The 18,652-nt window shown below is 34.2% G+C and overlaps 1 protein-coding gene across 1 annotated transcript in view; it reads left to right on the forward strand.

The window, feature by feature from the left end:
• Positions 1–18,652, forward strand: part of GNAO1 (Guanine nucleotide-binding protein G(o) subunit alpha) — a gene marked incomplete at its 5' end in the record, with an annotated part of 60,374 nt that overhangs the window by 31,344 nt on the left and 10,378 nt on the right. Inside the window, 2 exons of the mRNA XM_012936387.3 lie at positions 4,323–4,464; positions 14,144–14,307. Of these exons, the coding sequence (XP_012791841.1) occupies positions 4,323–4,464; positions 14,144–14,307 (306 nt within the window). The remainder of the gene's footprint in view (positions 1–4,322; positions 4,465–14,143; positions 14,308–18,652) is intronic.

Below are 18,652 nucleotides of genomic sequence, written 5' to 3' on the forward strand. Positions count from 1 at the left end.
CCAATAGTCACAGAATTTTAATGAGATGGTCCAGAGGCATTCATTCTTTATCTTCCACAAAATTATGAGCCTTTCGGTTTAGCTTAACTTACCTACTTGAACATAAAAATCACCTGTAACCATTTCTTCAGCCGACCGTTTAGTTTTTTGAAGTAGGTTGGATAGCTTCCTGTAAAATTCATCTTTCACTTCATCTGAGCTGCAATCAGCGGGAGCGTAGACGGAGACAATAAAAAGGCCACGATGTGTGTCCTTATCTTTTGGTGTTCTTACTGTCTCGTTTAGTCGAACAATGCACAAGCGGCTGTCTATTGGAATCAAGTCTAGTAAAGCCTGTTTTGCTTTAGAACTTAATGCTATAGCTGCACTTATGAGGTCACGGGAATTAGCAGTGAGGTCTGCAGATACTTGAATGGTGCTTTATATTGGCATGTTGGGATCAAGTGAATGAACGTACTTGGATCCTGTATGCGCTTACCGGAGACATAGTATACATCGGTGGCGTGAGATCATAGAGTTTCAGCTAAAGAAGCCTGTTGTCCTATCTGAAAGAAGGTTCAAACATTATAATCTCCAACATATAGTTTAGAGCGTGATTTTAGGAGACCGTGAATAACATTTTGTGAACTCAAATTATTAGATTTGCTGGCATGTGGTGATAAAGACGTTTATTCGTGGGGGTCAGATAATTATTAAGTGAAGGAGGGTCTGATCGTCAACAAGATGATCTTGGGTGCTGATAGAAATGTAGGGACAGTTGTCACTTCCCAGTTGCCCACGCTGTGGAAGGATATTTCTTCTTGATGAACTTGAAAAAGAAACTGAACTAGTAGTAGTGGTCTTAGCGACCTGGGAGCGTGACTGTAGCGCTCAAGGAATAACTTTTTGAGGCGCGCACTGCCATTTTATACGAAGTTCTTGATGTGTGAGCTCTGCATTTTAAAAGGTCTTACCACCTGAGATGAAAATCCATGGATTAAGGGGTGGTGTGGTATTTTAGGGTCGACCTTTTCTAATCCCTTACTTCCGTTATGAAGAGGCAGCATCGCTGCAGATGCTGGTTGTCCGAGGGGAACACTTTACTCTTGTCACACCCTTCTACAGTCAGCAATACGACTTCGCCCTCGGATCTTAAGTTGTTGCTTTTAGTCTTATTGTTCTCCAACAAACCTGTGTGGCATGGAGGATCTAAATAAACATATGTTCCAGCCAATATAGCTCTATTGAGTCGTCACAATGGGCAAGCCTAACCACTACTTCAAGATAGCAGTCATGGTCGGAATTGAATATCATGGCTCAGAGTCGTACTCAATGTCGCAAGTACATTCATTCTTTCTTTTGCCTTAGGTTTTGAGTGTTAAAATTATCTTACATATTTTATCTATTCCACAAATCATTCTTCCTTCTTAAATCATATTATTTATGCCTAATTTATTCTATTAACTCCGATTTTGTTACTACTTTTACTACCCTGGAATGTCGTCTTGATAGTTTCATCTCACGGTGGTCATATTGTGTGACAACTTGAATCGACACATTTATATACCAGGTTATATTTTGATTTCAACTGAATGAGTTTACTTATCGTATCCACCAATATATGGAAACCAACTTTTCATATAACCGAATATATTTTTGCAACCACGCCATTGGAAACCTTTTTGCTATTGTATTTGATGTTTCATTGAACTTTGGTCACTGAAGAGCTAAACATTCGGTGTCAGTAAATGCCACACGGTTCACTTTAGTTTTGAGCAATAACTGTTTTTGCTTATCTGGTCACTTAGAATAATTTCAAAATGTGATATCCTGTTCAAAAGATATCGTTGGAAACGATTGTCGATTACCATGTATCGGATTTCATATTGTGAATGTGTATCCTGATGTTGAAAACTTCTCACTTGAGCATATTATCTTTCTCATTTAAATGCTCTTCAAATATTAGAAATTAACAAATAAACGTGATTTTAGTCGGTAAAATATTTTGATTAGTTATTTCATAGTTGAGTTCTAATCTTATCAATACAAATTATATTTTCTAATTATCTATAGTATAATAGTTTGTCGGAGTTAAGTTAAATCTAAATTTAGGAAGGGGTGTTTTTGTGGAGATTTTAGTAAGTTAATAGTTGAGTTTATTAGTCAATTAAAGCTTGATCACCATGGAAAACCTAGAAGCACTGGACGGCCATTTCGTCCTAGCATGGGACTCCTCAACAGTGCTCATCCCCGATCCCACCCTCGATAATCGGACCTAGGACCTATTGGTCTCACGCGCGAACGCTTAGCCTGTAGACCACTGAGCCCGCATCCAATGGTTTTAAAATCTAACCTCAACTAATCCATGGAATTGCGCCACCGTCCATCATTGTCTTCAGTGAGTTACTGTCTCACTACAGACCTGGTTGAACTCCACTGGTCACGGCCTCTCACTAGAACTCTAGGAAATACCTCTTGAAGCCAGTCACTAGTGAGCAGTGGTTTAAAGGCTAAGCGTTCTTGTGCGAGACCTATAGGTTCTGGCTTCGAATCCCAAGGACAGGATGGTGGATGTGCACTGTTGAGGAGTCCCATACTAGAACGAAATGGCTGTCCAGTGCTTCCAGATTTTCCATGATGCTCCAGCTTTAACTAACTCATGAATTCAACTATTAAATCTAAATCTGTTTATTATGTTATCGTACTGACTGTTGAAAAAAATCACTTAACAGAGTGGAGAATCAAGTGTACTGTAATTTACCACTGATGAGAATTATTATTTTTATTATGATTGGTATTATTTCTAATGTTTTTGTAAATCTTTTCTGTTGAACTATATTTATTACAGAAATATAATATTTGACTTCCTGTATAGTTAGAAACTAAATAAATTTATTACATAAGGATTTATCAAATGTAATTGTCCATAAATTCGTTGATTAGAAATCAATTAACTGATTAATTGGTGAACTGTAGTTCATTTTTATTTACGAGAGAACACTTAATTTAATCATGATAGGTTATTTTATAGTTTAAATGACGAAATGATCTTAACTGGAGCATTAATAACAATTAGGGAGCACGGAACAGTTTTTTTTCATCCTAGCATAGAACTCCTCAATAGTGTGGATGTGCGACCCTCAGCACAGGAAATTGACCCAAGGACCTTTGGGCCCATACACAAATGCTTAACCTCTAGACCACTGAACCGGGATGTAACAGTGTTAATGTCTTACCATTTTCCATTGCCATCTGTTTCACACCCGATATGGTTGAACTCCATTGGTCACGCCTTCTTATTAGAACTCTGGGAATGGTATCTCGAAGGTAGTCACTAGTGAGAACATGATTATGGTCAGTGAAGGGTTTTTGTGGAAATTGTAGATCAGTTGGCGTTTTTTGTATGACTAAAATATTATTTTCAATCAATGTTACAAGGGGATTTCAGCTTATTACATCATATGCTTTATTAGAACAATTTTTTTAACAATTAATTGTGTAGATGATTCTTTTAACGCAAACTGTGGTATCACAGTTAGAAGAACCATTGAAAAATCAAGGTGGCTCGAAATCTCACTCCATTTTAAATTTGCTAGGTTGATTGGCCTCCCATATTCCTAAAACTTGCTAATTTTTAGTACTAGGAATAATTTTTGTCCATCATGGATTGAAATAAAGCAACTAGTGACTAGTTTCCAGATGCATTTTGTGAAATGCTAATGAGAGACTTATCTTTATCTTTTTCACGATAAATAGCCAACCGTGACTTGGTGTAGGCAAAACACTAGTCTTAAACATTCATGTATTAACATTGATATTTATCTAATGCATACATATTTCATCTATCCTTCTTTGGGGTAACGTTACCAATGTACCAAACGACTATACAATTATTGAACTACCGTAAATATGTATGGACTGAGCCGTGTTGGTAGGTTGGATAGGGTCCTGTCGATAATCATTGATATTACTGTCATTCCCACTGTTATACTATTCATCTCGTTCTGCTAATTTGGTACGTAGTCTTTGGTTGACACGCTAGATGGATCACAACTCTGATAACCTCTCTTGGCAAAATCTAGTAAGCTGAGTTGTGTCACTTTATTCTATGTATTCGGTGTGGATCATAACACTGTACACAAACACAAATGTGATTACTAAGCTTTGGCCGTTAGTTTGTTTACCGTTGATTATGGTTAGTATGATAACTTGGGCCAACACGTATTAATACCAGACGTTGATTATGGCTGACTGTCTTATCTGTCGCTGTGTGGATTATTTGTCAAAAAAAAAACTTATTCGGTAATTTCTCAACTCATCTCAATTACTGTTTTTCCTCTTAGAATTATTCATGAAGGTGGATTTACACAAGAAGATAATAAACAGTATAAACCGGTGGTTTATAGTAATACCATTCAATCGATGGTTGCAATTCTCAGAGCAATGAACACTCTTGGAATTCAATTCGGTGATAGTGAACAAGGAGTAAGTCTTGAATTTCTTCTATATTTCAAAAACTAATTTTCTATAATCATGAAATTCGTTACAAAGGGTACAATGAAGATTTTATTTATATTTTTCACCGGATTTAATTTAGATGTAACAATTAAACCTTTAGGTTACATAATCTTGCTAACTTTACCCTCAAAGTTCATGATACACTAACCAGCACTAAGCGTCAGAATCAGTGGGTAGACTTTATCGATAGACGAACACACTGTTATGATGTATCCAGACGATGGCTTCTCACGAGACTGTATTATTGACTTAAGCTCTCGAATGATTATAAATCAAGGACAAGACCACTAAGTCAGAAGAATTGGTAAATTTTGTAATACAATAACATGCTTATATACAGAATCGGAACACAAAATGGACATGATAAAAGTCAAAAGGCAATTGGAGGAAATTAGCTTGTAGGTCACTCATCCTCCAATCATTTAAGATCTGAATGTTAAGTCGAATATTTGGACATTGCATTATTACGTAAAGGAAAATCTATTTTCATTAGCTTGATGCTACAAATAAATCATTACCTCAATTCAGGTATCAAATTCTAGCATCAGAAAATAGGGTTGATTATATTGACTATTGGGACAGCATCCATAAAAATCGATTTATTCTCTTACTAAATAGTAGTTTCCATTATGCAAGAACTTTCGCCAAACCTCATTGTTCTAATTACATTTTCACTGAATATGACGGATATTTCTGGTTCAGAAATGATTTAAAACTGTGAATCTTTTGATATCGGTAGGTCAGATGGGCTAGTTCTCTTCAGTGTCGATTAAAAGTTGTTAATTCTGATCTGTATATAGGTAAAGGGAAACTGTAGTGTTTTGATGGGGCAAGTCGAATTGAACAATATCTCTTAGGTTTTGGTTGGACAAGGTATAATGTTTACCATAATTCATCAGCAATTGTAGAAATTATTCGTTGGTATGAATTTCCCAACTATTTCCAATTGACTCAACTATGGACGTCACCACCGACACTGAGTATCTTCTTTTTGAAAAGAAACTATTTCATAATGAATTTAATTAAATTTCATTTGATACTTATGGTTAGTAATAGTTGGTTAAGTGTTGTTATGATACTTCATGTTTTCAAACAGTTTAACTTATCGTCCATAGATTTACAGTCAGTCTTTCTCAAGAGAAGTAGACTACTACTACAGCTCACTAAAATTACAGGTGTCCTTAGGAGGTTATCATCTAAATTAAAGATCAGTAAGGCTAGGAAATGTTGTGAAAGTTTACGGAAAGTTTGAAACCGTCTGAATAAATGGTTAGATACCATCCGTTAGTTTACTTGACGTCTACAATGAATTTCTACGGTACAACTAAATCTAGAACCCTTAATCCTTGTTAGCGAAATGAAGAGATATCCGTCTATCAACCAAAGGACGGGTTTACTATGCAACAGTTCGTTCCGTCCTACTTTATGGCTGTGAAACATGGCCGGTAAGAGTAGAAGATATTCGTAGGTTACTAGTATTTGATCATAGGTGTCTTCGAAATATTGCTCGCATATCCTGGGACTATCGAGTAAGTAACGCAGTTGTTAGGAAACGGATACTAGGTAAGGATGGCAAATCAGTTGATGAAGTCGTGGAACTCCATCAGTTGAGATGGCTGGGACACGTGTTATGTATGCCCAACGACCGACTGCCTCGACGTGCGATGTTCAGTGGTATAGGAATAGGTTTGAAGAAAGCTAGAGGCGGCCTGACCAAAACATCACACAAATCCATGAATTCACTGACAAGTAGACTGAGTCATGTTGGTAGGTGTAGACTACCTGGTTGGGGACCGCGAGATGATAGCAACCGATGGTTAGAGAGCCTGAATGACATGGCTCAAAATCGTTTGCAATGGCACAGGTGCATACACTCTCTGTGTTCTCCCAAATTTCGATCTCCTTATTCCTCCTTGTCTCTTTCTTTTTCTCTTCCCAAATTTATTTCACTGTATTATGCTCTTTAAATAACATCTCCAAACACTAATTTTCCTGATTACTGCTTATACTCTTATTACCTCTACCACTACGGTATTTGAATCGACCACTGCATCTCTGTGCTAATGTGGTGTGGCAACTCGAACTGATGTACGTACGTACGTACGAAGTTCTACGTCGTTACTGACTGAATGACTGAGAAAGATGTAGTTTCAAGGAACTTGTTGACGTTCAATCTCTACAATAGTCTTCAAGCATTTGACACTGATAGACTTGTGTACTCTGATGATTTTTGTGCACACTATAGCATAAGATATTTTATGATATCAAGGGAAATAGTTAAAAACATTCATTCTCGGTTCTTTAATCTTCTGATCAACTTCTTAGCATTAACTCTATCTCCATCTTCGAAAGTAGAGAGATAATATCGCTGTAGTTGAATAACTGGTCAGTCAGCAAATCAAAATTAATATAGAGAGCCTCGATAAAATTTGTCAACTGAAGTTGGGATACCATATCAGGATAACGAGATGGGAAGTAAAAGAGTTGGAATGATAGTTATATCAATGATAGTGAGAAATACTAAACATTGAAGAATAGAATCAAAAAAGGTGATTTCGTGGACTAAAAGTGCGAGATAATCTTAAAACTCGAGAGTTGGTAGAAGATGAAGAATGATTGGATTCGCACCATTATCACGGATTGTGATCTATATTGCCCAATTTTTTCAATCACTAATCACGATTATCGACTGGACTCTATCCACGTAGTCCGCACCTATCAGCATGGTTTATTTTAATGGTTAATTAATTCATGAACTGTTACGGCTTGAAATTGATTGATATCTTATGTTAAAGTCATCTATTAGAGCTCTAACTAATTTCTATTCTGCGTTTATTATTTTTTCTGTAGCCTAGTGTCCTAGGCGTGACCAGTTACTCACCTGACCTTCACCGCTAACCTTGGGAAGACGCTATTTAAGCTCTCATTGGTCTGTTGTCCTTAAGTTCTCCTCTATTTCTTACCTTGATAGAAAAGAAAAATCAGCAGCCAGATGCTGTTATATTCTGAATTCAGTCATGACTGAAAACTCATACAATAAAATAGAGTAAAATATTGACCACAGATCAACATAATCAAGAAATTGCAATATTGGCATAACTGCTCCATAGGTGGGAGAATAACGATTAATAAATCTGTAATAAATTAACAGTAACCTAAAAATAGTACAACACACAAGAACAGTTTATTTACCATGAAAAAAACTTACAAATAGGAAAATATAAATAACAACTTCAAGTAGGATAGTTCCAAATGTTCAACTTTTCCAATACTCGTCCCGTTATAAAATTAACAATGCAGTACTCGTTTTTCAGCTTGTTTTCAAATACAGTGTGTTATCATCTGTCTAATATAAGTTCGATTCTCCTTATTATGTTATGTTATTTGGTGTAGGAGCAGGCTAGGGGCGACAAAACCAAAACTTAAAATCAGTCCATGAAATCAGTGGCAGCTGGTCTGAGCCGTGTTAACAAGTTTAGACCATTGGGTTGGAATCCGAGTGATTATCGTAACCAACAGTTACAGACTTTTAATGAGATGACTCAAAATCGTTTGAAATGACCCAGGTGCATCCATTCTTTGTCCCCCTCCCAAATTCTGAACTTCTGAATTGCCTATTACTTCTTGTCTTCTTAAATTTTTTTTTTACTAATTTATGTTTTCTCGAATCGTATCTTTGACGCTTAATCTTTCCTATTACTACTGATACTGTTACTACCTCTACTATTCTGGGATTTGACCTGACAGCTTCATCTCAATTTGCTAATGAGTTATGGCACCTCGAATTGGATAGATGTTCATACACACAGGTTCTACGTCGTGATTGACTGACTGACTGAAATTAGTCAATAATCAATTAAGTTTTGTAGTTTTAACAGCTATCTATCTGTTCATTAAAATTCTTATTATTAGAAGGCGTTTTCGTTGGGATTCTAAATATCTACGGATTTAATTGAAATCAATATCATTGTTGGTATCTTTCCACATAAAGACTTGTATCCAATCCTAGTTGAAATATCATATGAAATGATGATGTGGGACAGTTATTATAAAGAAATTATTAATTTAGACTCGTGATATCAAGCAGGTTCAAAAATCACTGTGACTTTTTGTCAATTCACTAATAAATATGCATCAAAAGGTTTTCTGTTTTTTTTTTGTTGCTTTTTTTTTGAAAATCAATAATCCCATTCTGTGCACTTTTAACGTCATTGAATAACTAAGATGTTTTCTTTTGGTGAATTAGTGCATGATGACCGTATTTAAATTTATGTTATATTATTTAACATGGGAACAAGGAATATTGTGTCATTTTTTTATATTCTCTTTTTTTGAACTCACTAATCTTCGTCTAACATAGTTTGTTAAAAAAAAATGTTCTGTATAATGATCGTTCTATTGGTTTAAAAGTATCATTTGACTTTTGAAAAGGATCCTGATAATTACCCCTCTGGATTAAGTTGAAAAGAAGCATTTATGATTTAATAACAACGATATTTGCTTATTCGTTAATATAATAGGTACACCTATTCACATTGTTGGACGGATGGGATGAATTCTTGAATAGTCTAAGGTTCATTGGTATTTAGTCTTATAAGCAAATTTTTCCTTACGATATGTTGGAGTATCTGTGTAACAGTTGGACGTAAATATTTTTCTATCGGAGTTAGAACATTAAGAGTTTAGTAAACCTAAACAATAAGAATAACCGAAAGGGTTATAATTATCATAAGTTTCTAGTTACTAATTTTAACACCAGGAATAAATTTCACTATAATTTTGAGTCAAGAGCCATCATATATTTTATACAACGTACCGACCTTAGTTAAATAACTATTGAAAGTCAGGGACCACTGGATAACTAGTGTGGAACTCCTCCGTAGTGCGTATCCACGATATATCGGTGATCGAACCCAGACCCTCAGGTCTAGCGGCAAGTGCTTAAAGCTTAATGCCACTGGATCGGCATCCTGTAATTTGCATTTTGTTTTTAATCAGTTCGGGATATTACACAAGCACCTTCCAATGACATTAGTGAGTAATTGCCCCAAATTCAATACGGTTGATGGCCACTGGTCACTGATTCTCACCAGAACTCATGAAATTACCTCTCGAAATTAGAAACTAGTGAGCACATTATTGTTATTAATATGAGGGATTTGTAGAAATTTTTAATTTGTATTACTTACATTACATCACTTCCCATCATTGAGCAGTTGGGATTTGTCGAAAGAATCTTTGTGTAAGCTTCATTTGCTAATGTGTAATAAATAAGGTTGATCTGTTCATTAAGAAAGTAATGGTGCTGTGGTGTCCATACATTTGTCTTTATATTTAGTGTAAATTGTCACTGAATAATGTGTGAACGAAATAATAACCATGAAACAGATCAATAAATAACAGAACTCATTAATTAGCGCTAAGAACTAGACACTATCATTTCGGCTTTATAATCTGACAAATCGTATTATACTCTTACAGTCTTAATGTTATTACTCATACTTAACTAGAAATTGCAGTTCAGTTTCTTTTTATCCCACATTACTATAAAGTACGTCGTGGTGTTTTTGTAAACTGTCAATAAGATTAACCACAGTTCGTCTATTTTTTTTAGTAGACTTCCAGGAAGTCATCTAGTTAAAATATTCGACGTTTACAACTCTTCACGTTATATTTATCTCTTCGTTACACTAATCAGTTTTTGTTTAAATTTACAACTGAACGGTTATCAAACTCTCAAGGCTATTAATGGCTAATCTATCGATCGTTTTGATGAAAAATCATCTCATTTTTCTATGAATGAATGATGTCAGGACAAAAATGATTGTGGATACATAATATAAAGGGGTTGGTAATGCTTTCTCATTATATCAGGATGAGATGCATTGCGAATATAAGAGAGAAGGATTGTGGAGAAGGAATAATATTTTTATTCTGTTCCACTCTTTCAATTGGCATCAGAGTTGGTCTTTAGTTCAACTCAGACCAGCTTACTAAACTACTGGACATATTAAAAGACAGCACTGGTCTATTTCATTAGTATAAAAATTAGGTGAAAAATTAAAGTCAACTGAAATAGGGGTGATATGATTTTTTCCCATCAATATTTTGCAAAGCTCAGTATTTATTTCTCAGACGTCTATGTATGTATACAATCTTAGGATCGTTGAATATACACATGGAATATATGTAGGATTATCTGTTACACACAATATATGCATATATATGTATGTATGCATATATGCATGCATATACATATCCCTAACTAGGGAAATCAGTCCATTATTGATTACTATGTCTTTGAGTTCATAACCTTGACCTACAGCATTTTACCTTAATCATAAATTAGTTACTGTACGAAATTATAAATTAAGATAATCCCTGCTTTCCTGAAATGTAATGTACCGAATATGAAGTTCTTTTTTTGGAAACTTAAAACAGTTTCTTCTTATTTATTTATAAATATATACATACTGTAACGTTTCTTCACTAATCAATATCAATGGATGACATAAACTATCATTAATTTTCTTAACTTTTCTGAAACATTCAACGAACGTAAAGTAGACTATTCGATAAAATGTAGAATAGTACCTACTCCAGTGTTTATTCAAATTAGGGAAGGGAATCTTTAAAATGAAAAAGCATTGGTCTAATCATAATCATAATCATAACGCTACAAATAGTCATGGAAAACCATATACAGAATATGCTAATATTACGTTAACGAATAGAATAAGTGAAGGAAATTTGAGATATAGAATAAGACGAAAAATAAGTACATATTTACTCTATAGTTGAATAATTCAAGTCGTATTACTTAAATTCATTGAGCATAATATATCACGATTATCTTCTCACTGACTTCAACCTAGAAACCTGTATCTTCTCATACTGCATCGAGAGTGATTTTATGGGTCGATGATTTGTCACAACATAGTTACACATATCGTATGCAAGTAATGAAGGTTAACATACATATCAACCATTTCTGCTTAAATTTCTACATTTAACTTTTGTATTAATTCACTTGATAGATTCGTGATACGAGAAGAATGTTTTGAAAAGTGTTTGTAACTCAATAGTGACAATCCATCCATGTCCTCTAAATACATAGACCGTGTTTTACGGTTGAAAAGTACATTAATCTTTTGGTAAACAGATTAAAATCTTGACTGAGATACAATTGGCACTGACTGTCAAGAGCTGAATTAGCTCTTTGCATTCATATCGAAATTTTATAAGCTAACATGACCTTCAAGATATGCGAAATGTTGCCGTTAAGATTGAAGAAGACGTACAATTTCTGGGATGTTGAGTGCATCTAATGGTCTGATTGATTTCCGTTTGTAAAGTTTTGTAACACAACACTAACAAAATCTGTCTCCCTCAACTTATTTCACCTGATTTAATATTTTCAGATTTTTATTGTTATGTATATATATATATATATATATATATATATATATATATATATATATATATATATATTTCTGTTTGTATGTGAAGGTGAGTGATCAGGTGCAGCTGAGAAGCTGAAATACCTTTCTTACTTTCAGATAGATCTATTCGATTTTGATTACTTAAATGACCTTGACCCTGTAGATTTTCTTTTCTTCATGAAGGAATTAGGCATTCACTCGTCCCCTATAAATTCGTCCACACATAGATTGGTTAAAAGATACAAGATTAATTATCAGACCACTTTTAAATATGCTTTCCATATGGGATTATTTTGTGTTTCTATTCTTTAATGCAGTATTCAAACGAAATCATGTCGTTTAAACACAGGGTAATAAAAATTTAATTCTGTCGAACTATCTACATAATAATAGTAATAAACATTGGACACCCATAGTCTTTTAATAAAGAGATAGATATTTAATTGCGTTGCGCTGATTTGTTGGTTAAGATGGAACTGGGAATCCGGAAAGAATCTTAGAGTTTTCAGGTAGAGAGTACACGTCTTGAATTTGCAGCAATATGTTTTTCATGAACACATGCAATGTATATGGATTCTAGATTTTGTCGCCAAATAGCATGGAATATGGCATCGAATTATCTCTTGTCCACATTTAAGTCAAATTGTATTGTTACTATTTCCAGAACAGTTTCCAATCGTATCGTATAAAGTAGAAAAGTATCAGATACTCTAGTTTGATTCTGTTAAGCTGATTCAACTATTACACTTCAAAATCTCTACTTGTGTTTATTTTCTCTCTGCTCATGTATATTTTTTCTCTTCACGATTCTTTTCAGAAGTTTCTTTTGATTTGTTTCTATGTTAATGCATTTAACTTTTCCAATCATTTATTCTGATGTGATGCATTAAAGAATAAGTCAATCTTCTATTATTCATTACTTAAGTCTGTCGTATATTTTTTTTTTATTGTTTGGGCAGAACAAATCATTAGTCAATCATCATTTTCCTCATTGACAATCCACTATATCTTACAGTTGAGTATTATTTTTAGCGGAAATTGTAGGGCTTTTAGAGAATTTCAGCTTTTAAGTTATGTGCTTATGAATTTCTCGTTTAACTCTGATTCTAAATGAATAACTTGAACAAACTTTTGATCGTTTTAAAGTTCTAGTTTTTGTCTTATATCTGTGTGGTAAATTCACTTGGTGTTGTTTTACTTGTATCTTCTCATTGTTATTTAGGACTGCAGTTGATCAGTTTCATGTTGGCATATGTGCATCCTGTGCGGATCGTCTCGATATAGCCTTAAGTCACACGCTTTTTAAGCAAAGATGAATAGCGGCTAGCAGTGGAACCCAGGATACGCGTTTCATCCCATTTGGGACTCGTCAGCTGGATTTACCTGCATCCCAGCGTTGATGTTCAATTGCAGTCCTAAAGAACAATGGGAAGAAACAAATAAAACAACACTGAGTTAATTTAAACTTCACCCCATTGCAAAAGCAGGTGGCTATCAGGACTCAGTAGCTAAGTGGAGAACGCGATTGCGTTTGAAGCGAACAGTGCTGATTTCGAGTCCCAGAGTGAACATGAACTCTGAAATGCAGCTACATTCAGCTGATGAGTTCCAAATAGGACGAAATGCACATCCTGAATTCCATTGCTAGCCACTATCTAACTCTGCTTAAAATGTCTATGGAGTGTTTAAATATTTGTTTGAAAACTGAGGATCCCTAATTTCATGTTTTCTTTTATATTTTCGATATCACCTTTAAAATACCATAATCATGAATAAGTGAATGTATCATTGCTTACTATACATTTTATTACAACAATTTTAAGCCACCTAGTTAGATTTATAAATGTTTACTTAATTTTTCCTTTAAACGTTTGATCAGTTTTCCCTATTAACACTTTGGTTCTCATTTAGAGTAACAATTAACAGAACTAATTTGATTTTTTTAGTTAGTCGGAAATTTCTGATTACATTAGTCCAATGAAATACGTTTTAGTCGATAATCCCTTTGTGTAAATTAGGAAGTTCTAAAATTCACACTTAACATTACTCTATGAAAATTATTGAGTTTATTTTTGATTGTTGATCTCATTAAAGAACTAAAGGGTTTCTTACTATTTAATAACAGTAGTAATCAATTTATACTCTTAACTGTTTAAACGTGTTTTGTTTACTTACATTCTATATTTTGTATAAAACTATATCAGGCTGAAGATGCTCGTATTGTTTGTGATGTTATCCAAGCTATGGAGGATACAAAACCATTTTCGGAAGATTTACTGGATGCAATGAAACGATTATGGGCTGATTCTGGTGTACAAGAATGTTTTGCACGGTCAAATGAATATCAATTAAATGATTCGGCAAAATAGTAAGTGGTTTTTATGGTGTGTGTGTGTGTGTGTGTGTGTTTATATATCCCGTTCTTGTATGTACTTACTTTTGTAGGCATGTTTTGTATTTGTATATATACAAAAGGTCACCATTTCAAGACATGGTGGTTAAAAGTTTCCTAAGAAGTGCAAACCCCTTGTCATGTAGTTTTCTTACGCTTAATTCTGTCTTGAATTTTGCTCTTGTTTTTCTATTTCGAGAAAACAACATCGATTATAAACAAAAAAGGATATTCTTGCTTCCTAGTAATTTTTATACCTTCGTGTATACACGTATTGTGAGACTGAAGAAATTCCTGCTAAATGTTGAAATTTTGGATTTAAAGTAAAAAGCACTTTAGTTCTTATAGCGAACCAAAAATAGATTATATAGATAATACTGATGTTCCTCTGAAAGCATATATTTATGGAAGCGGGTTAATTATATCTAAACCAAGTATATATATATATATATATATATATATATTAGTTATTTGGGGATATTCAACGGTTGCGTGTTCTGTAGGTTCAGAAAATAAATTCTACAATTGTTATTGATGATTGTTGGTTTTGTGAGTAATGATATATAGTTTGGGGGTGGGACGGAATAGTTAACCATGATAGTGTTCAGGAACACCAGCTATAAAGAAATATGAAAGGTACGTTAAAATCCTGTTCATGTGGCAGCAATTAGTGAGAGAACAAGGTGTCAGATGGGTAGCACATGTATTTGGTGAATTAAAATGAAATGTACCGTACCGAAGGTGTACAAAGTGGTTCAATACTGACTTAAACAACATTTTATGATCAATAACTAGTACTGTGAAAATTAAATGCAATTACTAGTATAGGGGTTGTGGAGATTATTAAGTTTTTGATTGAGATCATGAACCGATTGATGTTAGACCATTTTTAGAAACCTGGAAGCACTGGACGGCCGTTTCGTCTTATTGTGGTGGTCTAACATCAATCGGTTCATGATCTCAATCAAAAACTTAATAATCTCCACAACCCCTATACTAGTAATTAACATGTGCTCACTAGTGACTGGCTTCGTGAGGGAATTCTCGGAGTTCTAGTGAGAAGCCGTGACCAGTGGCGCTAATCCATGCCGGGTAGAGACAGGTATCCACCTCAGTACAATGGAAGTTGGTCGCGCAATTTCGTGGAATGGTTGAGGTTAGACAATAAAACCGTTGGATGCCGGCTTAGTGGTCCAGTAGGTTAAGCGTTCGCGCGCGAGACCGAAGGCCCTGGGTTCGAATCCCGCGAGCAGGGGCGTGAATGCGCACTGCTGAGGAGTCCAACAATAGGACGAAACGGCCGTCTAGTGCTTTCAGGTTTCCAAAGATGGTCTAACATCAATCGGTTCATGATCTCAATAAAAAAAGTAAATGCAATTATTCAGAACATGTGATTAATCGCAAAATGATCCACGAATTCGGTCTAAATTACCCGTTTCTGTTATATCTTCCTCCTTCTAGATTGTCCGGAGGAGACATTGATGGAAAAATAAGTGGGAAAATACACAAATTAGACGGAAAATAATGTAGTGCTATTTTGTAAGATAAATATTTATGTTATATCTATAGATTGGTCGGGATTATCTAGAGGACAGATTCAGCAATGAAAATCCTGTGCATTTTCTTTACCTTTACGTATCGTGTTTTCGGTTATCGCTAGCGTCCTACACTTCAACTGGCAAGATAAACCTTGGATTTAAAGTCATGAAATGATCCTAATTCTTATTGGTTCAGAAAATATGCTCTTATTCTAACCCAGTCTTCGGTCAGATAATATAGGACACAGCAAGCTGTAGTGCGGTAGTATAGTTTAAGTAAATCAACTCATAAAATGATACAGACTAATTTCCTGGCCGTTTATCAACATGAATATGCAGTAAATATATAGGCATAACTACGTCAAAAGTGGCAGAGAACGAAAGTGAAAAGGTGAATGACTAATTGGACATAATTAAGGAATAGTAAAACGTACAACAATAGTTGGTCGGTATATTAAAAGCGTACAATAAGGAAAATATAAAATTACAATAATACAATTATGTAATAATTATATGATAAAAATAGAAATAATAATAGTCCGTAAAGTAGTTCCGAAAGTCACATCATTCCCAGTATTCTCTCCGTCACAATATATATTTAGGCCCATGTAATATGTTAATGCTTAAAATAATTGTACGTTTGTTTTACTGAGCATAAAAAAAAGGAAAAGTGATAATAATAACATCCAAAATTAGTAAACTCTGTAGTCAACATACACAAAGAATTGGTCGGACGCTAATTCATAAAAAATAACCAAAACTACCCACACTTTGAATGAAAACGTATGAGAGATTGCTAATTACACGGAATTTAGATAATTATAGGATTATTGTGTGTATAAACAAACGAAAACTGTTTCAATGCAGAAACATGAAAAACTTGACAAGTTGTGACGAAAAAAATTAGTCAGCATAATGAATATGACGTTTAGACTTGTTTATTGTCTTACCGGAATAGGTTGTGCTAATAGGGTTTGAAGTTGAGTAGTTGTTGGTTTCCAGCTTCGGTGAGACAGAGGTTTAAAGTCCCTTCTTTATCTTCTTATTATCGTTTTCTTGTTGAATGTCCAGGAAAGATGAACTCAGTCAATCTAGAGACTTTCTGTCTTTCCGTACCTATCGATTATGAAATATTTTTCGGCGCTCTGTATTACTCGATAGGGACCTTCATAAGGGAGTTTTAACGACTTTCCCATTGAAAGTAGTAATATACATTGGATAGTAGTAGAAATATTAGCAGTCTCCTTTATATTAAAACAAATAAATACAGACAATGTTTGTTCGAGAAGAAGAAATGAATTCGATTATTAAAAAGTATGAAGTAATATTGAGGGACTTATTTTGAGTGATGTCACCCAATATCTGGTTTAGGCTGCCCCACGATTATCGCGTGGGCACAAACCAGATAGTTTCTGCCTACTAACATGTATCAGATCAACAGTCAGAGACTTCATCAGTTGATACTACATCTTAATTTGTTCACTCCTAGATTCTGTGCAACATCGGCGACTTTACGTTTCGAAGAAGGCGGTTAGATATGGTTAACGCGGATCGTAGTTATTTCAGTTCATAAAGTTTCATAGCCTTATCAATCGATTTGCTGTTATTACCTATTAACCTATATTTAACCTCAGTATTGTTCACTTACTTGTTCCCCTACATATGAGCAATAGACAGTGAGTTCCAAAATCCTAGGAAGAGATAATTAGAACTGAACTTTTAAGTAAACATCTGGTAAGTTAGACTGAAAAATATAGTTGAATAAATATTTTGGAGAAGACAGTAAAATGAAAAAAGGTTGACTTATAACTGGACTTTACTCTCTATTCCACTAAAAACTGTCCTTAGTCGACCACTTTTGTTTTCAATTATTAACGTTAAATGTGACACTAGTTCAATGTTCATGTGATAAAGGAAAAGCTTTTTAGTGTATCAACATCGGTGAGGCTGGATGAACTCAAACACCTCTTTAATTTGTAATAATTCATTTACATTTTTATTTGCTTGACAATGTATATTAAGCTTACTGATTCGGAAAACATATAATAGTTGGGATAGTCAATCTGACGGTTATCAGTATGGGCCATATTGTTTAAAATAAAGTGATAGTATCCTATTACCTGAACTTCATTAGGTGCTGAGGGGTTCGTTCATATAATTGATTATTTCTGTAAATGTAAATTTGATTATGGTTTACCTGTCTCGTTTATTTACTTGTTTTCGAGGCATTAATTCCATTCCCATAATCTCTTTTGAATTATAAACTGATCTGTTATAGAGGATGAATTGTTGAGTTTACTGTTGTCTCAAACATTTTATCATCTTAATCAATCAATTAAATGTAGAAAACTGTTAATAGCCTACTTTTTCATTGTTTTCCTCACATAAATATCATTAAAGACAGTTGGGTGATAACTTTTCGCAAACAAAATAGTACAAATAAATAAGTTTGTCGTCTTTGTCCTTTTTGCGACCCAAAACAAAGTCTCTTTCAAGGTCAACGCAACTAGCCAATTACTGTAAAACACACTAAATGCTTTTTGTTGTTAATGATAGAATAGGTTCATTACTAAATAGTTTCTAAAATAGAATATAGATAGGGGATGGAAACCGATAGTCTGTTTACAGTGATAATCATATATTATGAGGAATACGAAGTTGTAATTAGTTGTGAATATGTACATGACAGTGAATGATATTAAGATGATAAGTTGTTAAACATGTTTATGCTATGCAGATATCAGGTTATCTAGTTTTTGTGAATGAGTGTTAGTTACTAATTG

This window comes from Schistosoma haematobium, chromosome 6 (genome assembly GCF_000699445.3).
Source record: "Schistosoma haematobium chromosome 6, whole genome shotgun sequence".
NCBI classification, from domain to species: domain Eukaryota; kingdom Metazoa; phylum Platyhelminthes; class Trematoda; order Strigeidida; family Schistosomatidae; genus Schistosoma; species Schistosoma haematobium.